Raw genomic sequence first — 15,607 nt, 5'->3', positions numbered from 1 at the left:
AGTAACAATTTGTCATATGTTTTAAACTTGCATGACTCTTTTGCTTGTAGTCCGAATGACATGATATTTTTTTCAACATATATATTTTATAGTTTTTAATTCACTTCAAACTATATGAACACTTTATTTGGTTATATATTGATTGAGTTATAGGCCCCATTACACAATGTGTCAAAGCCGGATTGTTTTTTTGTTTCAACATTGAGTTACAATCTATCCTATTTCTTAAGAGTAAATTATTGAAATCGCTCCTATGGCTTGGTCAAAATTGCACGTTTGGTTCCTAATTTTTTTTTTGCACTCGGATCGTCTCTATAGTTTGACTTTGTTGTGTTTTCCATCCCTATTTCTTGGTCAAAATTGCACGTTAGATCCCTAACTTTATGTGTGTAAGGGAAGAAAACCGCAAGGACGTTCCGAGTGCAAAAAAAGTTAGGGACCAAAAATGCAATTTTGACAAAACCATATGTACGATTTCATTGATATACTCATTTCTTAAATATGCATAACTCTTCCATTTGAAAAGGGAATGACATGGTTTTTCAACATGTATTTTATTGTTTGTACTTAATTTTAGACTATATGAATACTTAATTTTGTCACATGTTGGTTGAGTTACATGCCTTATATAGAAACACAGGGTATCAAAGTTGAATTGTTTTTTGTTTCGGCATTAAGTTACAATTTGTATTTTTTTAAACATGTATAACTTCTTGGTTTAAAGTTTTAATGACATGATTATTTTTCAACATTTAATTTAATTTATTGTTTGTACTTAATTTTAGACTATATATAAAGCTGATATATATATATATATATATATATATATATATATATATATATATATATATATATATATATATATATATATATATAGTAAATTACTGAAATGTCGATATGGTTTGGTTGAAATTGCACTTTTTGTCCCTAAATTTTTTTTTAATTTGGATCGTCCTTCTGGTTTGATTTTGTTGCGGTTTCCATCCCTTACATACATAAAGTTAGAGATCAAACCTACAACTTTGACCAAACTATAGAGATGAAAAACAAAACAAAAGCAAACCACAGGGAGACCCAAGTGCAAAAAAAAGTTAAGGTCTTTTATTTAATTTTAAAATTCCTTAATTAAAACGTAATTATTTCTTTATTTAAATTATTTGTTTAAATTTAAAAAAGAAATGAACATTTTAATTTCAATAGTTTAATACTTTTTTATTTTTCTTATAAATTCACACTACAAGAAAAAAGGGTATTACCAGCGACAAAAATCGCCACTATTGCTCACGAAAGTTGCCGCTAATACCTTTGCCGGCGACACGCCGCCGCTATTGAGTCGCCGCTACTGCTTTGTCGCTATTGCTCAAAAAGTCGCCGCTAATGCTCACCGTCGCCGCTAATGACAATGTCGCCGCTAATGATCTATGTCGCCGCTAATAGTGTCGCCGCTATTGGCTTGTTTAATTTTTTTTTAAAAGCAGTCATTTCCGGTTGTCAAAAAAACAGATACATAATAATGTTAAATGCAGAAAAACCAATACGTTAAATGCAAAAAAACGATTACATAACATCCAAGTTTTATAATACCATACATACACCAAAATAAATAACAAAATTCTTATAAATTTTTGTCGTAGTACAATCTCTAATAAAAGATAAAATTAACACTACGTGTCGTCATCACCGCCACCCTCGTTCCTTCCTATAAGTTCCATAGTATTCTCCGAATTGTTGAACATTGGTAGAAGATTCTCCAACTACATAGTAAATAACAACATATAAACTTCTAATTTAACATATTAACTTAAACCACCCTAAAAACTACCAAATTATAAGAAAACTACCGATTACTAATTTATCTATATATAACAAGCTATCAAATTAAAAAACCAACTAACTACATTAACCTTCTAAATTAAACCAACAATCAAACTAACAAACCAACAAACTAATAATTACCAATTTATTTACAAATACACATTACATAGGAACTATCATAGTAATTTACTTTAAATAACATTTTCAATAATAACATCCTACTTTTTTTTTGTTTTTTTTTCCATTATAACATTGTAGTTTACACATTGTATACAAATACACTCCAAATTGCATACAAATACACACATACATACATTATACACATATATATATACTTTTTATACACATAAAACAACCATCAACACACTCCAAATTGCATACAAATACACACATACATACATTATACACATATATGCACACTTTTTATAAACATAAAACAACCATCAACACACTCCAAATTGTTTATAAATACATACATACATACATTATACACATATATACATATTTTTTATACACATAAAACAACATAAACACAATCCAAATTGCATACAAATGCATACATACATACATACATTATACACATATATACGTACATTTTATACATGCACATAGATGAAATACACACAATTTTCACACACATATATGAAATACACATACATATAACATATTTCACACACATATATGAAATACACATATATATACACAAAACACACACATAAATGCACACATATATAACAAATTACAAAAAATGCACCTGTGGTTCCCAAAATTTTGCTCTCTTTCAATTGGTGGTGGTAGTCTTCGATGTTGCAACAGTTCTTGGTGGTGGTGGTGTAACTTAAGACAATAAAAACCAACAAAAAAAAAACAATTAGGTTTGGAATTCTGGTCAGAAGAGAAAAGAAACAATTTTGTGCAACTAATCACAAATACAAGTAGAAATCGACATTAAAAGATAAGGAAAAGAAAAAAAGAGGAACGAAAACACAAACCACAGAGGAAATCGACAGCAACAGTGTCGGAATTAATGTCACGGTTAAATCATCGGAGATGTGGAAGTGGGGAGTTTCCGGTGGTCTATAGGCGTCGTCGGTATGTCTTCTAGCCTCTGGGAAACTCGATTGAGCAAAAATCTTCGAAGAGAATGGATAAAAACACAGAAAAATGAAAGCTGTGAAAGCAGAAAGGGGTTGTTATTTGCGTCGACTTTTAGCGGCGACATCAATAGCGGCTACAATTAGCCTTTAGCAGCGACACAAGCCAATAGCGGCGACAACTAACGAGGGAACTTATGCCGCGTCTTTTTTTCGAGCTTTAGCGGCGACTATTTTCGACTTTTAGCGGCGACAAATTGTCGCCGGTATTGCTTTTGTGCGAAAACGAGACCCCAACCGTTGGATTATATACTCGATCGGACGGCTAAGGTTTACCAGAAGGGGATAACGCGGATTCGGGCAACAAGGCATTAGCGGCGACACAATTAGCGGCGACAAAGGCTTTTAGCGGTGACATAGTATAATGTCGCCGCTAATTGTGTCGGCGCTAATGCATTGATTTCTTGTAGTGTCAAACTTATAAATGTCTATAACTTTATATATAACTTTTTTTAAATAAATTTATATACTAAACGTGTTTCATAACTAGTATTCTATAAAATAAAACACATTATATATTTTGTCTTAAAGTCTACTTTCTATAAACACTAATTTTTTTACATAGTATTGCCTAAATATACATTTAAGCCTTATATATACCATTTATATACATGCCGTATTATGGTTCTTGTTCTTATAATGAAAGAAAGTATTAGATTCTTTTATACGCCCCACTTCCCCCTTAGCTGTTTTATACCCTACTTTTCTTAGTTACCCTTCCAAAGAATCCAAAGTAAATAAAAAGTGTCACTTAAAGCACCACTGCAAAGCATGTAAAAACCCTAACAAAAACTATTCCAAAAAACAACCCTTTTCCCTTTCACATGAACCCCATATATTAAACACTCTCTCCCTTTCATCTCAAAACCAGCTAAAACTTTCTTGTTCAAACCTTTGTCACAATGGCTAACAAAGTGATCGGTGCGCTTGTATGTCTTGTTATCATTGCATTGGATATAACTGCGGGCATTCTTGGGATCCGAGCGGAAGCAGCCCAAAACCAGGTTCGATTACTGTTTTCTCAATTGATAAATGTGTAAATGGGTTTGTTTATATGATGAAGAAAGTGGATTGAATGTTCTTTTTTTTTGTGTGTGTGTTTGTATTGATGGATAGGAGAAGCATTTGAGGTTGTGGTTGTTTGAGTGCAAAGAACCAAGCCATGAAGCGTATAGGCTAGGGTTGGCTGCCATTGTGCTCTTGATTGCAGCCCATGTCTTAGCCAACTTGCTTAGTGGGTGCGCCGTTTGTAGCCATGATGAAGTCCAAAAAGCTTCTCTTGGGAGGCAATTGTCATTGCTATCCCTGTTCTTTACATGGTACTCTTTTCTTCTCTCTTCTCCAAAAAGTAAGCTAAATGGGTACAAATTAAACTAGGGAAATGGCATCACTAAAGAGTGTGGAATGCAGTTTGCACTTGGGTAACCACTCAAATAAAAGTGTAGATTTTTGTAATGCATAAAAGAACATAAAAATAATTGTAATGGTAGTGTATATTCTAGTTGAAATTGAAAAGAAAAAAAAAATAGTATCAAGATGAACGAAAAAATGTGCCGAGCTCCGAATGTGTGATGAAGTCGTTTGCAATTTATTTTTATTTTTTATTTGTCACATTCCCATCATAAATCTTTACATTATTTAGATTTAAAAATCATTTAGGTAAAAATCAACTTTAAACGTTGTTATTTAAATCATATTATCGACTTTGGAAAAATGCTGTCAAATCATTCAAATCTGTCAGCATTTTACGTGGTTTATTATTTTCCAAGATACCCAATTAATATTAAAAAAAAAAGGTTAAATACATATACATGCAATGATGTTTCATATTTTTTCATATTATATTCAACAACGTATTTTAGACAAAAGTATTTTACACCAGTTATGTTTATTTATACAATAACCTTTTGTTTTTTTTTTTTATCAATTTATAAAAATAATATTTTACTTGTTTATCAACTTATGCAACTTAAATAGGCAACAATATTTTATCGAATATTAGTGGTAAAATTTTCCGTATTTTGATACTAGAAAAACATGGTAACATATTAAATCCAAAACAGATTTTATTGCGTAAATATAAATACAAAATAAAATATCATTAAAGTTATCCGTATTAAAGGACAATAATTTATAATTTTTAGTGATGATTTTGGAATCAAATAGAAAATAGAAAGTGACTAGTATTTTTAATAGATTATGTGGAAAAAGTTATGTTTGGATATTATATCAGGGTAATCCTTGCCGTTGGATTGGGGATGCTGGTGATCGGGACAAAAGCAAACAGCAAATCAAATGCTTCATGTGGACTTTCGCATCATCGTTTCCTTTCGATTGGAGGGATATTGTGTTTCGTTCATAGCCTCTTTTCTATCGCTTATTACGTTACTGCCACTGCTTCAATCCACTGAAAAGTCAAAAAAGATAGAAATTGCTTTTTGACTTTTAACCCCAAAATCATCCATCTTTTGCTCAGCTCAGTCCATGGGTCCCTTTCGTATTCCTGTGAATGTTGTCTGATTTACACCTTTCTAGCTAGTTTCGAGTCTATTGGAAATTTCAGTCTTTGAAGGAGTAAAAGGTAATTAATTTGACATCATTCATAGTATGTTAAAATGTTTGCTATTTGATTTAGTTTGAATTTGGAAATTATTGTGTATCATATTTAACGGTGTTAAATTCCATTTATGAATCTTGAGTTCAAACTTATAGTGAATCGCAATACTCGTGAAAATTTATAGAGAGGAGATGATAGAAAAATGTAAAGATTTAATAATAAGCTTATGTTACCAGAGAATGACCTACAAAATTATGAAAATGAGTTGTTACAAAATAAAACTAAGAATAATGTTTGAATTTGTAAGAACAACTAACACCAAAATTTATTTTTTATATTCTTTTTGGTTTAAGATTGTCCCTACATGACATTAAATATTAGCATCAAATTTGATATTGATAAACATCAAATTTAAAGTTATACTAATCATTAACCCTAAAATGCAAATTTGCTTACTGCTCTTTTGTTCCTTACTTAAAATTGTAAGTTCACTCCCAACTTAAGGACTACATTCTAGCAATTTTGGAAATTTGAACTGAACTTGTAATTTTGAATAAAATATATTGATTAAATGATGTTGGTAACATTGTAATCGACTCCAAATCAAGATCAATATCAAGATCTTAGGATCCTAACTATGATCATAAGATCTTATCCAATCCGACCTCACCTCTTTATTTTGTATTCTATAGTCAAGTGTTAAACTTCTAATTTCTACTTAAAAGTCTTACATATAGCCTAATAAATTTCTCAGTCTAGCTTGAAATTAAGCATCAATATGTCGTTTATTCAACTTAAAATTGAGCATTCCGTATCGCAGTAATCCTTATAGAGAAATCACAACTTTATACATTCATCTCGAATCACGTAAAGCATTGTATCGGGCCGTCTGGTATACACTACACGAACCGTCTCGTGGTCTACGTGGCCACGGAAAACGCCCGTGCACACTACCCCGACCATTCGTGGTTGGGCGTGTTCGTGGTGATTTGTGGTGGGCAGGACGAAGGACCACGACCTTCTTCTTTCTCAGAGCAGCCTTCTTCTTCTTCTTCTCTCTCTCTTCTTCGTGGTCGTGAAGGGTACACCAGCAATAGTTCATGGTTGGTGATGGTCTCGTGGTTCCGTTGTTCGTGATATGTATAGCGGACGGCCTCATATGTTTCTATCTATTTGTGGCATTTAACTATATATGTGTACAATGATCTTGTTTCTTTTTCCACTTAAGATGTTTGCTTCCTAATTCTTGCCCTTTTGCATCTACAAAAGTTATAATTAAAATAAGAAATTAAAGTTGATTTTATCTATGTTTTAAACAATATCATATTGTAACAAGTGACCGTACAAACAAGATATGTTGCAAATAAGTTTAAAAACTAGTTCATTTTTATAGGATCTGGTTTCTACGTTTTCGGGTAACAGAAGTTAAAAAAACATATCTTGATGATGATCAAACAACATATCGCCCCTCTTTCTATACTTTGAGTCTTTGATATGCCCTCATTCAGTCCATCTCCAATCAGTCGTTTGCTATTTCAAAGTTTTCAACCATGAATTCCACAGGCCGAATGCTCCCACAAATTCAACACACCAATAAAACCACCTACACCTACAACACCATGATAAAAACTCATCTCTCAAATTCCAACACAAACCCACAAATGGCGTTGGAGCTTTATGTTAAAATGAAAAGAAATGGGATCAATTGTGATAATTATACATACCCATTTGTCCTGAAGGCGTGTAAGATGATATGCGGACTGTGGGAAGGCAGACAGGTTCATGGTGAAGTCATGAAAGCCGGGTTTTTTGATTCCGATGTGTTTGTGAGAAATGGGCTGATTGGAATGTACTTCAAGTGTCAGCAGATGAGTTGTTCCAGGATTTTGTTTGATGGGTTCCATGGAAAAGATTTGGTGTCATGGAATTTGATGTTAGGAGGGTATGCAGAGTGTCGGAATATGGTGGAAGCACAGAAGCTGTTCGATGAAATGCCTGAAAGAGATGTTGTTTCTTGGTCCATTATGATTGATGGGTACGGCAAGGTTTGCAAAAATTACATATAAATGTTGCTGTCAAATCATAACACATATGAATGTACTTCTTGATTTCTTAATTTCTTAATCTGCCTCGTGTGTCTTTCTGTTTTTTTTTTTTTCAGAAATTAGGCCTCGTAACTCACGCACGTATGCTGTTCGACCAAATGCATGAACGAGACTCAGTTTCATGGAACACCATGATTAATTCATACGCCAAAATCGGCAACATGGTAGCAGCTCGGGAACTATTTAACCTAATGGATCACAAAACCCTAATTTCTTGGACCATTATGATCAATGGCTATTCACAACACCAAAATCCCAAAGAAGCATTAACCCTCTTTAATCTAATGCTTTCCCACAACGTAAAACCCGATAAATTTTGCGTCATAGGTTCTATATCAGCATGTGCCCAATTGGGCGCACTCGATTCAGGACGGTGGCTTCATACATACATCAAAAAGACAAAAATACCCCTTGACATCGTGGTAAACACGGCCCTCATCGACATGTATATGAAATGTGGTGGAATTGAAGAGGCACGTGCGGTTTTCAATAGTATGTTGGAAAGAAACGTTATTACTTATAATGTTATGATTTCCGGACTTGGAATCAACAATTCCGGTGCCGAAGCTTTGAGTTATTTTTATCAAATGGAGCAAGACGGAATGGAATTGGACGATTTGGTATACGTGAGTGTTTTATCAGCTTGTAGTCATGCGGGATTTGTGTCGGAAGGTGTTGAAATCTTTAAAAGAATACGAAATCCGAAGGTGGAACACTATGGATGCTTAATAGATCTTCTTGTTCGAAAGGGCGAATTTGGAAAAGCGTTAAATTTTATCGGATCAATGCCAATGGAACCGAATGTAGATTTGTGGGGTTCGGTTCTTTTAGGGTGTAGGGTATGGAAGAATGTTAGATTGGGTGAATTTGTGGTGGATCGGTTGAAAGAGATTGGTGGGGATGATCGTGGGGTTTATGTTCTTATGTCGAATATTTATGCGGATAGTGGAATGTGGGATGGTGTGGCGGCGATGAGGAGGATTGTGGCGGTGAAAGGGGTGGTGGAGGGTGGAAAGAGTGTGATTGAGGTGGTTGGTGGCGGTGTTGAGGAGTTTGTTTCCGGTAAAATTGGTGGGGTTCGTGGGGCTGTTATTGAAGAGGTTGTTTGTAGTTTATCTAAGATGGTGGATTTGGAATAGGAGGGTTAAATAGAAGAATGTATTAAAGAGGTTATCAAAACATTTTTTAATTTGATAATTAATTTTTTAACACCCGTAAGTTTTGATGTAAATCGAGTGTAATATGTTTAAAGATTGATCTTAAGGCATATACTTATGACTTTAAAATGTAAAGTTTAAAATGTAGAGTTCTACAATTCCATGCTTCATGTTTTGTCATGGCAAGCAAGCTCTAGACATGTCGAGCTGCTTGTGCCCACTCCCTAAACTATTTTTACAATCAAGACCTTTGACTTTCTCCTATTCCTATATTAGTCTTTATATTGGTAATTCTTCCACATTGGCTTGATGAAAACGTACATTTATTTTGACAAATGCATATTCATATATAAACATATTTTAGCAAGTAACTAGAAAATCTAAACCAACCAATTACAATAGGCATTGAAGCAAAATATTCCAAACTACATAGAATTTGAACATAGATGCTTGATTTTCAACCATGAAAAATAATTTAAAACAATACTATAAAAATAGAATTATAATTTTCTTTTCTTGAATAGAAGCAAAATCCTAGCGAAAATGCCCACCTGTCTAAAACATCATTTTTTTTTTAATCAGCAAATATATATATATATATATATATATATATATATATATATATATATATATATATATATATATATATATATATATATATAATTCACTCCTAAACTAACACCTAGTTCTATTTATATCCACAACGGGACTTGAACCCTCGACTTTAAAGAAGGAGGACATCACCTCATGGGTTAGAAGTCCTTTCGATAAAAAAAAAAAAATCATATTTACATAGTACACTTGTACTATTTTTCAATGTGAGACCTTCTTAACTTTCTCTTGTTCACATTGAGTCATTGGATTCTTGAATTTCGTCATTTCCTTTTCTTATCCAAACATCATTTTAGACTTTTTTATCCAAACATCATTTTAGTCTGACAGTATTTAAACAGGAAAAAAAAACAGACAAATTTTATTTGGAAGATGAAATTATATATATATATATATATATATATATATATATATATATATATATATATTCCTAAAAGGTTAGTGAACAGTAATGTTTTGAAATTTCGAATTTTGCCACAAATTTCTGCCGACTTAAGAAAATTGTCATGCCATATTCTCTCACATTTTTTATACTTTTTGATTTTGGCCACACATTTTTGCCGGTTTAACATAATCGCTGCTCACTTTTTTTAATTTTATGTTTACCTCCCTTCACATCTTCTTTACCCTCTTCTTTTAACAATTGAGGGTGTGTTTCATTAATTTTTCCCTTATTATACACGTGTCAGGTATTAACATCCTTACTTATCGTCGTGATTCACCAAAATTGGCACATCAATTCCCTTTTTTACTGACTCCAATACTTTTGCCCTAAACTCCATTCCCCCCTTAATTCTCATTCCCACCCTCATCAAGACACCACCGCCGACCTTGCCTCCCTCAGCCCTCCTCCGATGCCTCTCCGACATAGGAAAGAGCCTCTTTTGTGGAGAACCGACATAGCGAATATGTTTTTTTGCTTCAAAATTTTATCAATGTCTAAGTAAATCTGATCCAACCCAACGCCATCGGCGCATGTAATTCCTACTAGTTTACATCATACTTCATACACTCGGTTCAAGACCCTCAACTTTCGCTTATTCACATTCAATCCCTACATCGTTGAATTCTTCCAACATTTTTTTGATAAACACTTTTTGTTTGTTTAAAATTTAAATAGAAGCAAACATCGAGAAAAATGCCATCTTCGTCTTAAAATACATCATTTATATTGTACACCCTTTGTATTATTTACAACATAAGAACCTCAAGTTTCTCTTATTCATATTTACTCCCTATGTTCTTGAATTTGGTCATTTTCTTTATCTTTTATCCAAACAAAACTTGACAGCAAACAAAAAAGGCATATTAAGAGTAAACTAAATCTAACATTAGAAGATAAAATTTACATTATACACCGAGTTGAAGACCTTCAACTTTCTCTTATTCACATTCAATCCCTACACTAAATCTCCCACATCAAAAATCACTTATTGCTTGTTCAAATAGAAGCAAAACCAAAAAGGAAATGCCCTCGTCGTCTTAAATACGATATCTACACTACACAACACACCCTTGTGATATTTACAACACAAAACCTCCAACTTTCTCTTCTTCACATTTAGCCCCTCTACTTCTCTCTTGATCAAAAACTAGGAGAATCACTCTCTTCATCCGAACTCGAATACCCCGATTGCCCATCTTTATTATACGGAAACAACTTATCACGTATATCCTTTGGCCCAAACGACCCTTCCATCGAAGCAGTTGCCGAATCCGACCGTTTTTTCTTCGCTTGGATAGCAGCCGTTTTCTTAATATCGTTACAAACACTATCCAAAAGTAGCAAGAAATCACGCACAATAACAAACAACCTTAAACCTTCATCTTTCCTCGATGTCCCATGGAAATAATCACCCGTGCTCTTCACCACCGCCATTATCCTCTTCTCCTCTTCCAACAACCACCCGATGTCAGCTTCCGCCCGTTCCACAAACCCCGTGAGAAACACTTGAAACTCGGTATCTTCTTCCACATTTTTCATCTCATTGTATAAAAAGTCTTTTGTTCTCCTTAACATATGCCCTAATTTCAAAACCGTTGATGTGAGTGTATCCCCGTCAATTAGTGCGGCTTTTTTTACGTCCTCGAGCTCCTCACTTAGCTTGGAAACGACTTCGAAGCCGAATTTTCGGTAATTTTCGGGCGGTTCTTTACTTGGTTGTTGTGATTGTGAAGTGTCTTTGGATGAACTTTGGTTTGCCCGGGCTCTTCGGGCAGCTTTGGTTCCTTCTGACCGGATCATTTCTTGGACTACGAAGGATAGGAGTGTGGTTTTGCCGTCTGTTCCTTTGACATCGGAGAGTTTTAAAAGGTTGTCAAGTTTGAACGCCTCGGCCCCACCACGATATGTACCCACATTCATACGGTTGCCTGTTTTAAGAACTGCTTCTAAAAGTTTCAAGAAGAGTCGGCTGTTTGTTAGCACCGTGCAAGCTACCTATAAAGATGAGTTGATGTTATGCCACCAAAAGGGTAAAATAGTCCATTCGAATGGAAAAAAAAAAAAAAAAAGTTGTATGTATTCTAAGTTGCATTTGTCTCATTGACATCGGTCTCAGTCCTCAAACACAGTACAACCTGTTTTGTCATGTAGTGGGAAGGGGAAGTTGTAACAATTACAATACCTCTAAAGTTGCAAAGGATTCTTTAACGGAAGAATATTCTTCCGGAAGGGAAGCCATAAACATCAAAGCTTCAAGACGTTTGAATGCAAAAGGGATATCAACCAATGCTTTAAGGAACTTTTCTGAAGGGCCAAGAAGAGCAACATCGCCATTATATGTTCGAAGTTTTAGTTCTTCATCTTGGGTCGGTGCCATTTTCAACAAAGTTGAGATGAATTCTACTGGAAGCTCGTTGCCTACACAAAAAGACAATGTACTTTCATCATTTTACCAATTTAACCACTTAACTATTTTCTATATTTCTTTTTTCCAACCATTTTAGAAAACAATTTTTTTTTTTTGCTCTTTTCCAAAACTTGGTAACAAAAAGAACGAATGGTTTTGTAAATGATTAAAAAAAAGTATAATGGTTTAATAAATCAGTAGAGAATTTAGAACTACCTTCCCTAACGGCATCAGAGACTTCTTGAGTTGTAACATTCAATGCTTTTAATAGAATGGCAAGATTCTGGGCTTTCTTGGGCTCAATAATTTGAACCAATTTGGGTTGAGATTGTACGTTTGCTGGGGCTTTTCCATTCTCATTCTTGTTTTGAACACTCGAGGCACCAAACAGACTTTCCATCATTTCTTCATTGAACCTATACGTTCAAAAATTACTGTATTCAATATTTATGAAATGTGATTGCATGTTTCGTTTAAGAAACCAGTTTGTTTCATAAATTGTGAAAAATGTGACATAAATATGCATTTAACCTTGTAACTAAGCTAAATAGTTATAGTTAAAAGGTTAAAGACTTACTGGAATGATCCGGATTTAATATCATGCCAAACCATGGCTCGATTAGGGTTAGCATTCACTTTGTCCCAGAAAAACGGTTTTAACTTGGTTTTATTGGCATCTGAATCTTCACCATCATCATTTCCATCTTTGGGTATTGGAGCAGGTGGGGGTGGCCTTTTCTTTGGTGGATTAGGGACATTAGGAGGCTTTGGAGGTGGTGGGGGTGGAGTTTCTTTCGAGGCTAGAGGTGAAGGTGGTGGTGGTGGTGGCGGCGGTGGTGGTGGTGGTGGAGGTGTTGGAGGTGATTGAGGTGGTAGATGAGTGGTTATTACAGGTGGAAGTGGGAATGATCCAACTTCTGATTCTTCATCTTCGGGAACAGAAGCATCATTGGTGGACACATTATGAACCATGTCCTTTGTACTTTTGAGTTTCTTGGATTTCAGTGAAAGACCTATAAAACAAAAGTTTAAACGCAATGTCATCCAAATAAATGTAAACCAAATTTCACAGCTATAATAAGAAAAGAAATTGAAAATATGATGCTATAAACAATTGAGTAATTACCACTAGCAAGATTCCTCCTCCCCTCCCCTCTTCCATCATTATTAGCTCCCCTTTTCCGCTTTTTCAGTCTAAGAAAGCAAACCAAAAACAATGAGAAAATAGCAAATGCCGCCACTGTGGTTGAAGTTGCAGCAATTATCAGCAACTTCCGCTCCTTGCTGTCATCTTTCGGCGACAAATCCGGCGGCCTTCTGGCTTTTTCCGGTGAAAAATTGGATGAAGGATCTCGAAAAGGTTCACGTTCAGGTAAAGGTTTAGGTTTTGGAAATGGTTTACGGGTTGGTGTTGGAGGTGAGGCCCCACCAGGACTCGATGGGGCCCTGCCTGGAGTTGGTGGGGCCCTGTCAGGAGGTAGTGGGGCCCCATCCCCATCAGGAGTCAGGGCCCCATCTCCATCTGGAGATGGGGCCATGTTAGGAGTAGGAGCATTGGGAGAAGCCGGAGATGGACCTGGCGATGGATCCGGTGGCCATGGAGGGCGGCGGCGCCTCCGCCGCCGCCGCCGCGGCGGTCTTTTCCGGCGACGGCCCTTTGGTTTGAGGATTCGAGCATTTGGTCTATGAAAATATTGTTTTAGTGTTGGAGGGTGGTTAAGAATGGCTTTATGTTGTATAAGAGTTTTTCTTATTGATGTTGCATTAGAGTTTGTGATATATTTTGTTGGGTTTCGTAAATTAAGGGTAAAATACTCGATAGCTTCTGTAATTTGTTTAAGCTGTTTTCTACAAAATAATGAAACTTGATCTTCCTGTAGAGATAATAATACACAAGTGAAATGGGTTATACTGCAATTTTCTTTTTTATTTAATTAAACTTTGCATCATAAAATAATGCATACTATGCTCATAATTCCTGGACCATTCACTATTGGCATTAGTATTACCCTCTCTTAAATCCAAGGTCGACTCTTTGAGTTGTCTCATTGAATAAGCAAGAGAAAACTAAAGAAATCTGTTTTTTTTTCAAGAATTTGTAGTGTTTTGACACATTGAAATTCTATGAATCAGAATCCCAATGCATAAAGTGTAATGAAAAAAAAATCTTTGAAGTTGTTTAATTAATGAAACTAAGATTATCTTGGCATTAATCGATAATGGAATGAAACCTTCAAGTAACTAACGCATTAAACATTTATTAAGGAAGCTAAAACACAATAATGATCGAATGTATAAAATTTAAGAAAGCGAAGAAGAATCATACCTTATTTTCGTCTATATCATGAGCCCTCCAATGGACTCCATTGCCGTGGGAAGATTTGTCTGGAAATCTACGACCTTCACAAACACCTGCTACCAACACGACGAAAAGAGCTACAATAATACCTAAATTTCTTGCGTCCATTGGATTCTTAATCTACTTTTCGGTTCCATAATTCTACCCTTCTCATTTCATCGAGATTGGTTGCATAAAATCACCCCATCTTAACCCTAAATCTTTATAATCGAAGCTCTAATTCACCAAATTTTCAACGGAAACGACATTGTTTCAGCTGCAGTCTCCAATCGAAATCCTCCATTTCTCAACAAAATTTGGTGGTTTTTTCGTGATCTTGGTTTCATAATACAATCTTTGAAAATAACCCGTGAGTCCTTTTGCCTTTACCATATCATGATTCAGATTTTAGAGATTCACAAATCTCCCGGAGATTTCTTCGTCAATTTAGAATGGGAATGCAGTACCGACACAAAACCTGGGAAAACACTCGGACGTACGAAATTGCAAATAAAATCGATCTATGAAGCCCTAACAAGCACGGAAAAATGATTTTGTTTTACAAATTCCAAAAAGGAACTAATTGCAAACAGTTCAATGCTTAAGCAGAGAGTCCACAGAAATTAAAAATCAGAATGTACGTAAAATTTTGATAAAATCATTGCGATGATAAGATTCGAAACGAAACGCAGAAAAACTCGTTTTTTGGTGTTTGTTAGAATTTTTTGCTGTTGGGGAAACTTTTTGGGGTGGAAAGGACGTGGCATATAGCAAAGGGGATTGATAATTGAATCAACAGATGTTCGCGCCTACAACTTGTAGAGTAGTAAATATTCTTTTTTTTTGGATGAAATATATAAAATTGTCCTTGTTGTTTATAGAAAATACAGATTTAGTCCCTAACTATTTTTCTTGGCATAGATGGTCTATATGGTTTCAATTACTTGCATAGTTAGTGTTATGATTTCATTTTGTTATAAATTTGATATGAAAGTACTATTTTACGCTTAGTTCGCG

At 34.7% G+C, this 15,607-nt stretch overlaps 3 protein-coding genes across 3 annotated transcripts; 2 read left to right on the top strand and 1 right to left on the bottom strand.

The window, feature by feature from the left end:
• The first annotated feature begins 3,724 nt into the window (after window positions 1-3,724).
• Window positions 3,725-5,678, top strand: LOC145102345 (GPI inositol-deacylase C, putative (DUF1218)). Its single transcript, XM_079039732.1, has 3 exons — window positions 3,725-3,973; window positions 4,086-4,288; window positions 5,203-5,678. The coding sequence occupies exons 1-3, from the start codon at window positions 3,872-3,874 to the stop codon at window positions 5,378-5,380; spliced, it is 483 nt and encodes a 160-aa protein (XP_078895858.1). The 5' UTR covers window positions 3,725-3,871; the 3' UTR covers window positions 5,381-5,678.
• A 430-nt stretch (window positions 5,679-6,108) lies between these two features.
• On the top strand, window positions 6,109-8,842 carry LOC145102343 (pentatricopeptide repeat-containing protein At1g08070, chloroplastic-like). The gene is made up of 2 exons (XM_079039729.1): window positions 6,109-7,571; window positions 7,688-8,842. The coding sequence occupies exons 1-2, from the start codon at window positions 7,077-7,079 to the stop codon at window positions 8,768-8,770; spliced, it is 1,578 nt and encodes a 525-aa protein (XP_078895855.1). The 5' UTR covers window positions 6,109-7,076; the 3' UTR covers window positions 8,771-8,842.
• Window positions 8,843-10,757: 1,915 nt separating this feature from the next.
• Window positions 10,758-15,349, bottom strand: LOC145102342 (formin-like protein 3). The gene is made up of 6 exons (XM_079039728.1): window positions 14,579-15,349; window positions 13,379-14,126; window positions 12,830-13,265; window positions 12,469-12,668; window positions 12,028-12,263; window positions 10,758-11,840 (listed from the first exon to the last, which is right to left on the bottom strand). The coding sequence occupies exons 1-6, from the start codon at window positions 14,717-14,719 to the stop codon at window positions 10,986-10,988; spliced, it is 2,616 nt and encodes an 871-aa protein (XP_078895854.1). The 5' UTR covers window positions 14,720-15,349; the 3' UTR covers window positions 10,758-10,985.
• Window positions 15,350-15,607: the final 258 nt, after the last annotated feature.

This window comes from Lactuca serriola, chromosome 4, assembly GCF_051521515.1.
Source record: "Lactuca serriola cultivar US96UC23 chromosome 4, Lser_US96UC23_V15, whole genome shotgun sequence".
NCBI classification, from domain to species: domain Eukaryota; kingdom Viridiplantae; phylum Streptophyta; class Magnoliopsida; order Asterales; family Asteraceae; genus Lactuca; species Lactuca serriola.
The sequence above is the reverse complement of the archived record's forward strand: the minus strand, read 5'-3'. Positions and strand labels throughout refer to the sequence as shown.

Excerpts from the sequence above, each read along its gene's own strand:
- LOC145102345 (XM_079039732.1), top strand. The coding sequence starts at position 3,872 with ATGGCTAACAAAGTGATCGGTGCGCTTGTATGTCTTGTTATCATTGCA. Across the intron at positions 3,974-4,085 it reads CGGAAGCAGCCCAAAACCAG|GAGAAGCATTTGAGGTTGTG; the intron begins GTTCGATTACTG and ends ATTGATGGATAG. Across the intron at positions 4,289-5,202 it reads CTATCCCTGTTCTTTACATG|GGTAATCCTTGCCGTTGGAT; the intron begins GTACTCTTTTCT and ends ATATTATATCAG.
- LOC145102343 (XM_079039729.1), top strand. The coding sequence starts at position 7,077 with ATGAATTCCACAGGCCGAATGCTCCCACAAATTCAACACACCAATAAA. Across the intron at positions 7,572-7,687 it reads TGATTGATGGGTACGGCAAG|AAATTAGGCCTCGTAACTCA; the intron begins GTTTGCAAAAAT and ends TTTTTTTTTCAG.
- LOC145102342 (XM_079039728.1), bottom strand. The coding sequence starts at position 14,719 with ATGGACGCAAGAAATTTAGGTATTATTGTAGCTCTTTTCGTCGTGTTG. Across the intron at positions 14,127-14,578 it reads ATGATATAGACGAAAATAAG|GAAGATCAAGTTTCATTATT; the intron begins GTATGATTCTTC and ends TTATCTCTACAG. Across the intron at positions 12,264-12,468 it reads CTCTGATGCCGTTAGGGAAG|GCAACGAGCTTCCAGTAGAA; the intron begins GTAGTTCTAAAT and ends CTTTTTGTGTAG.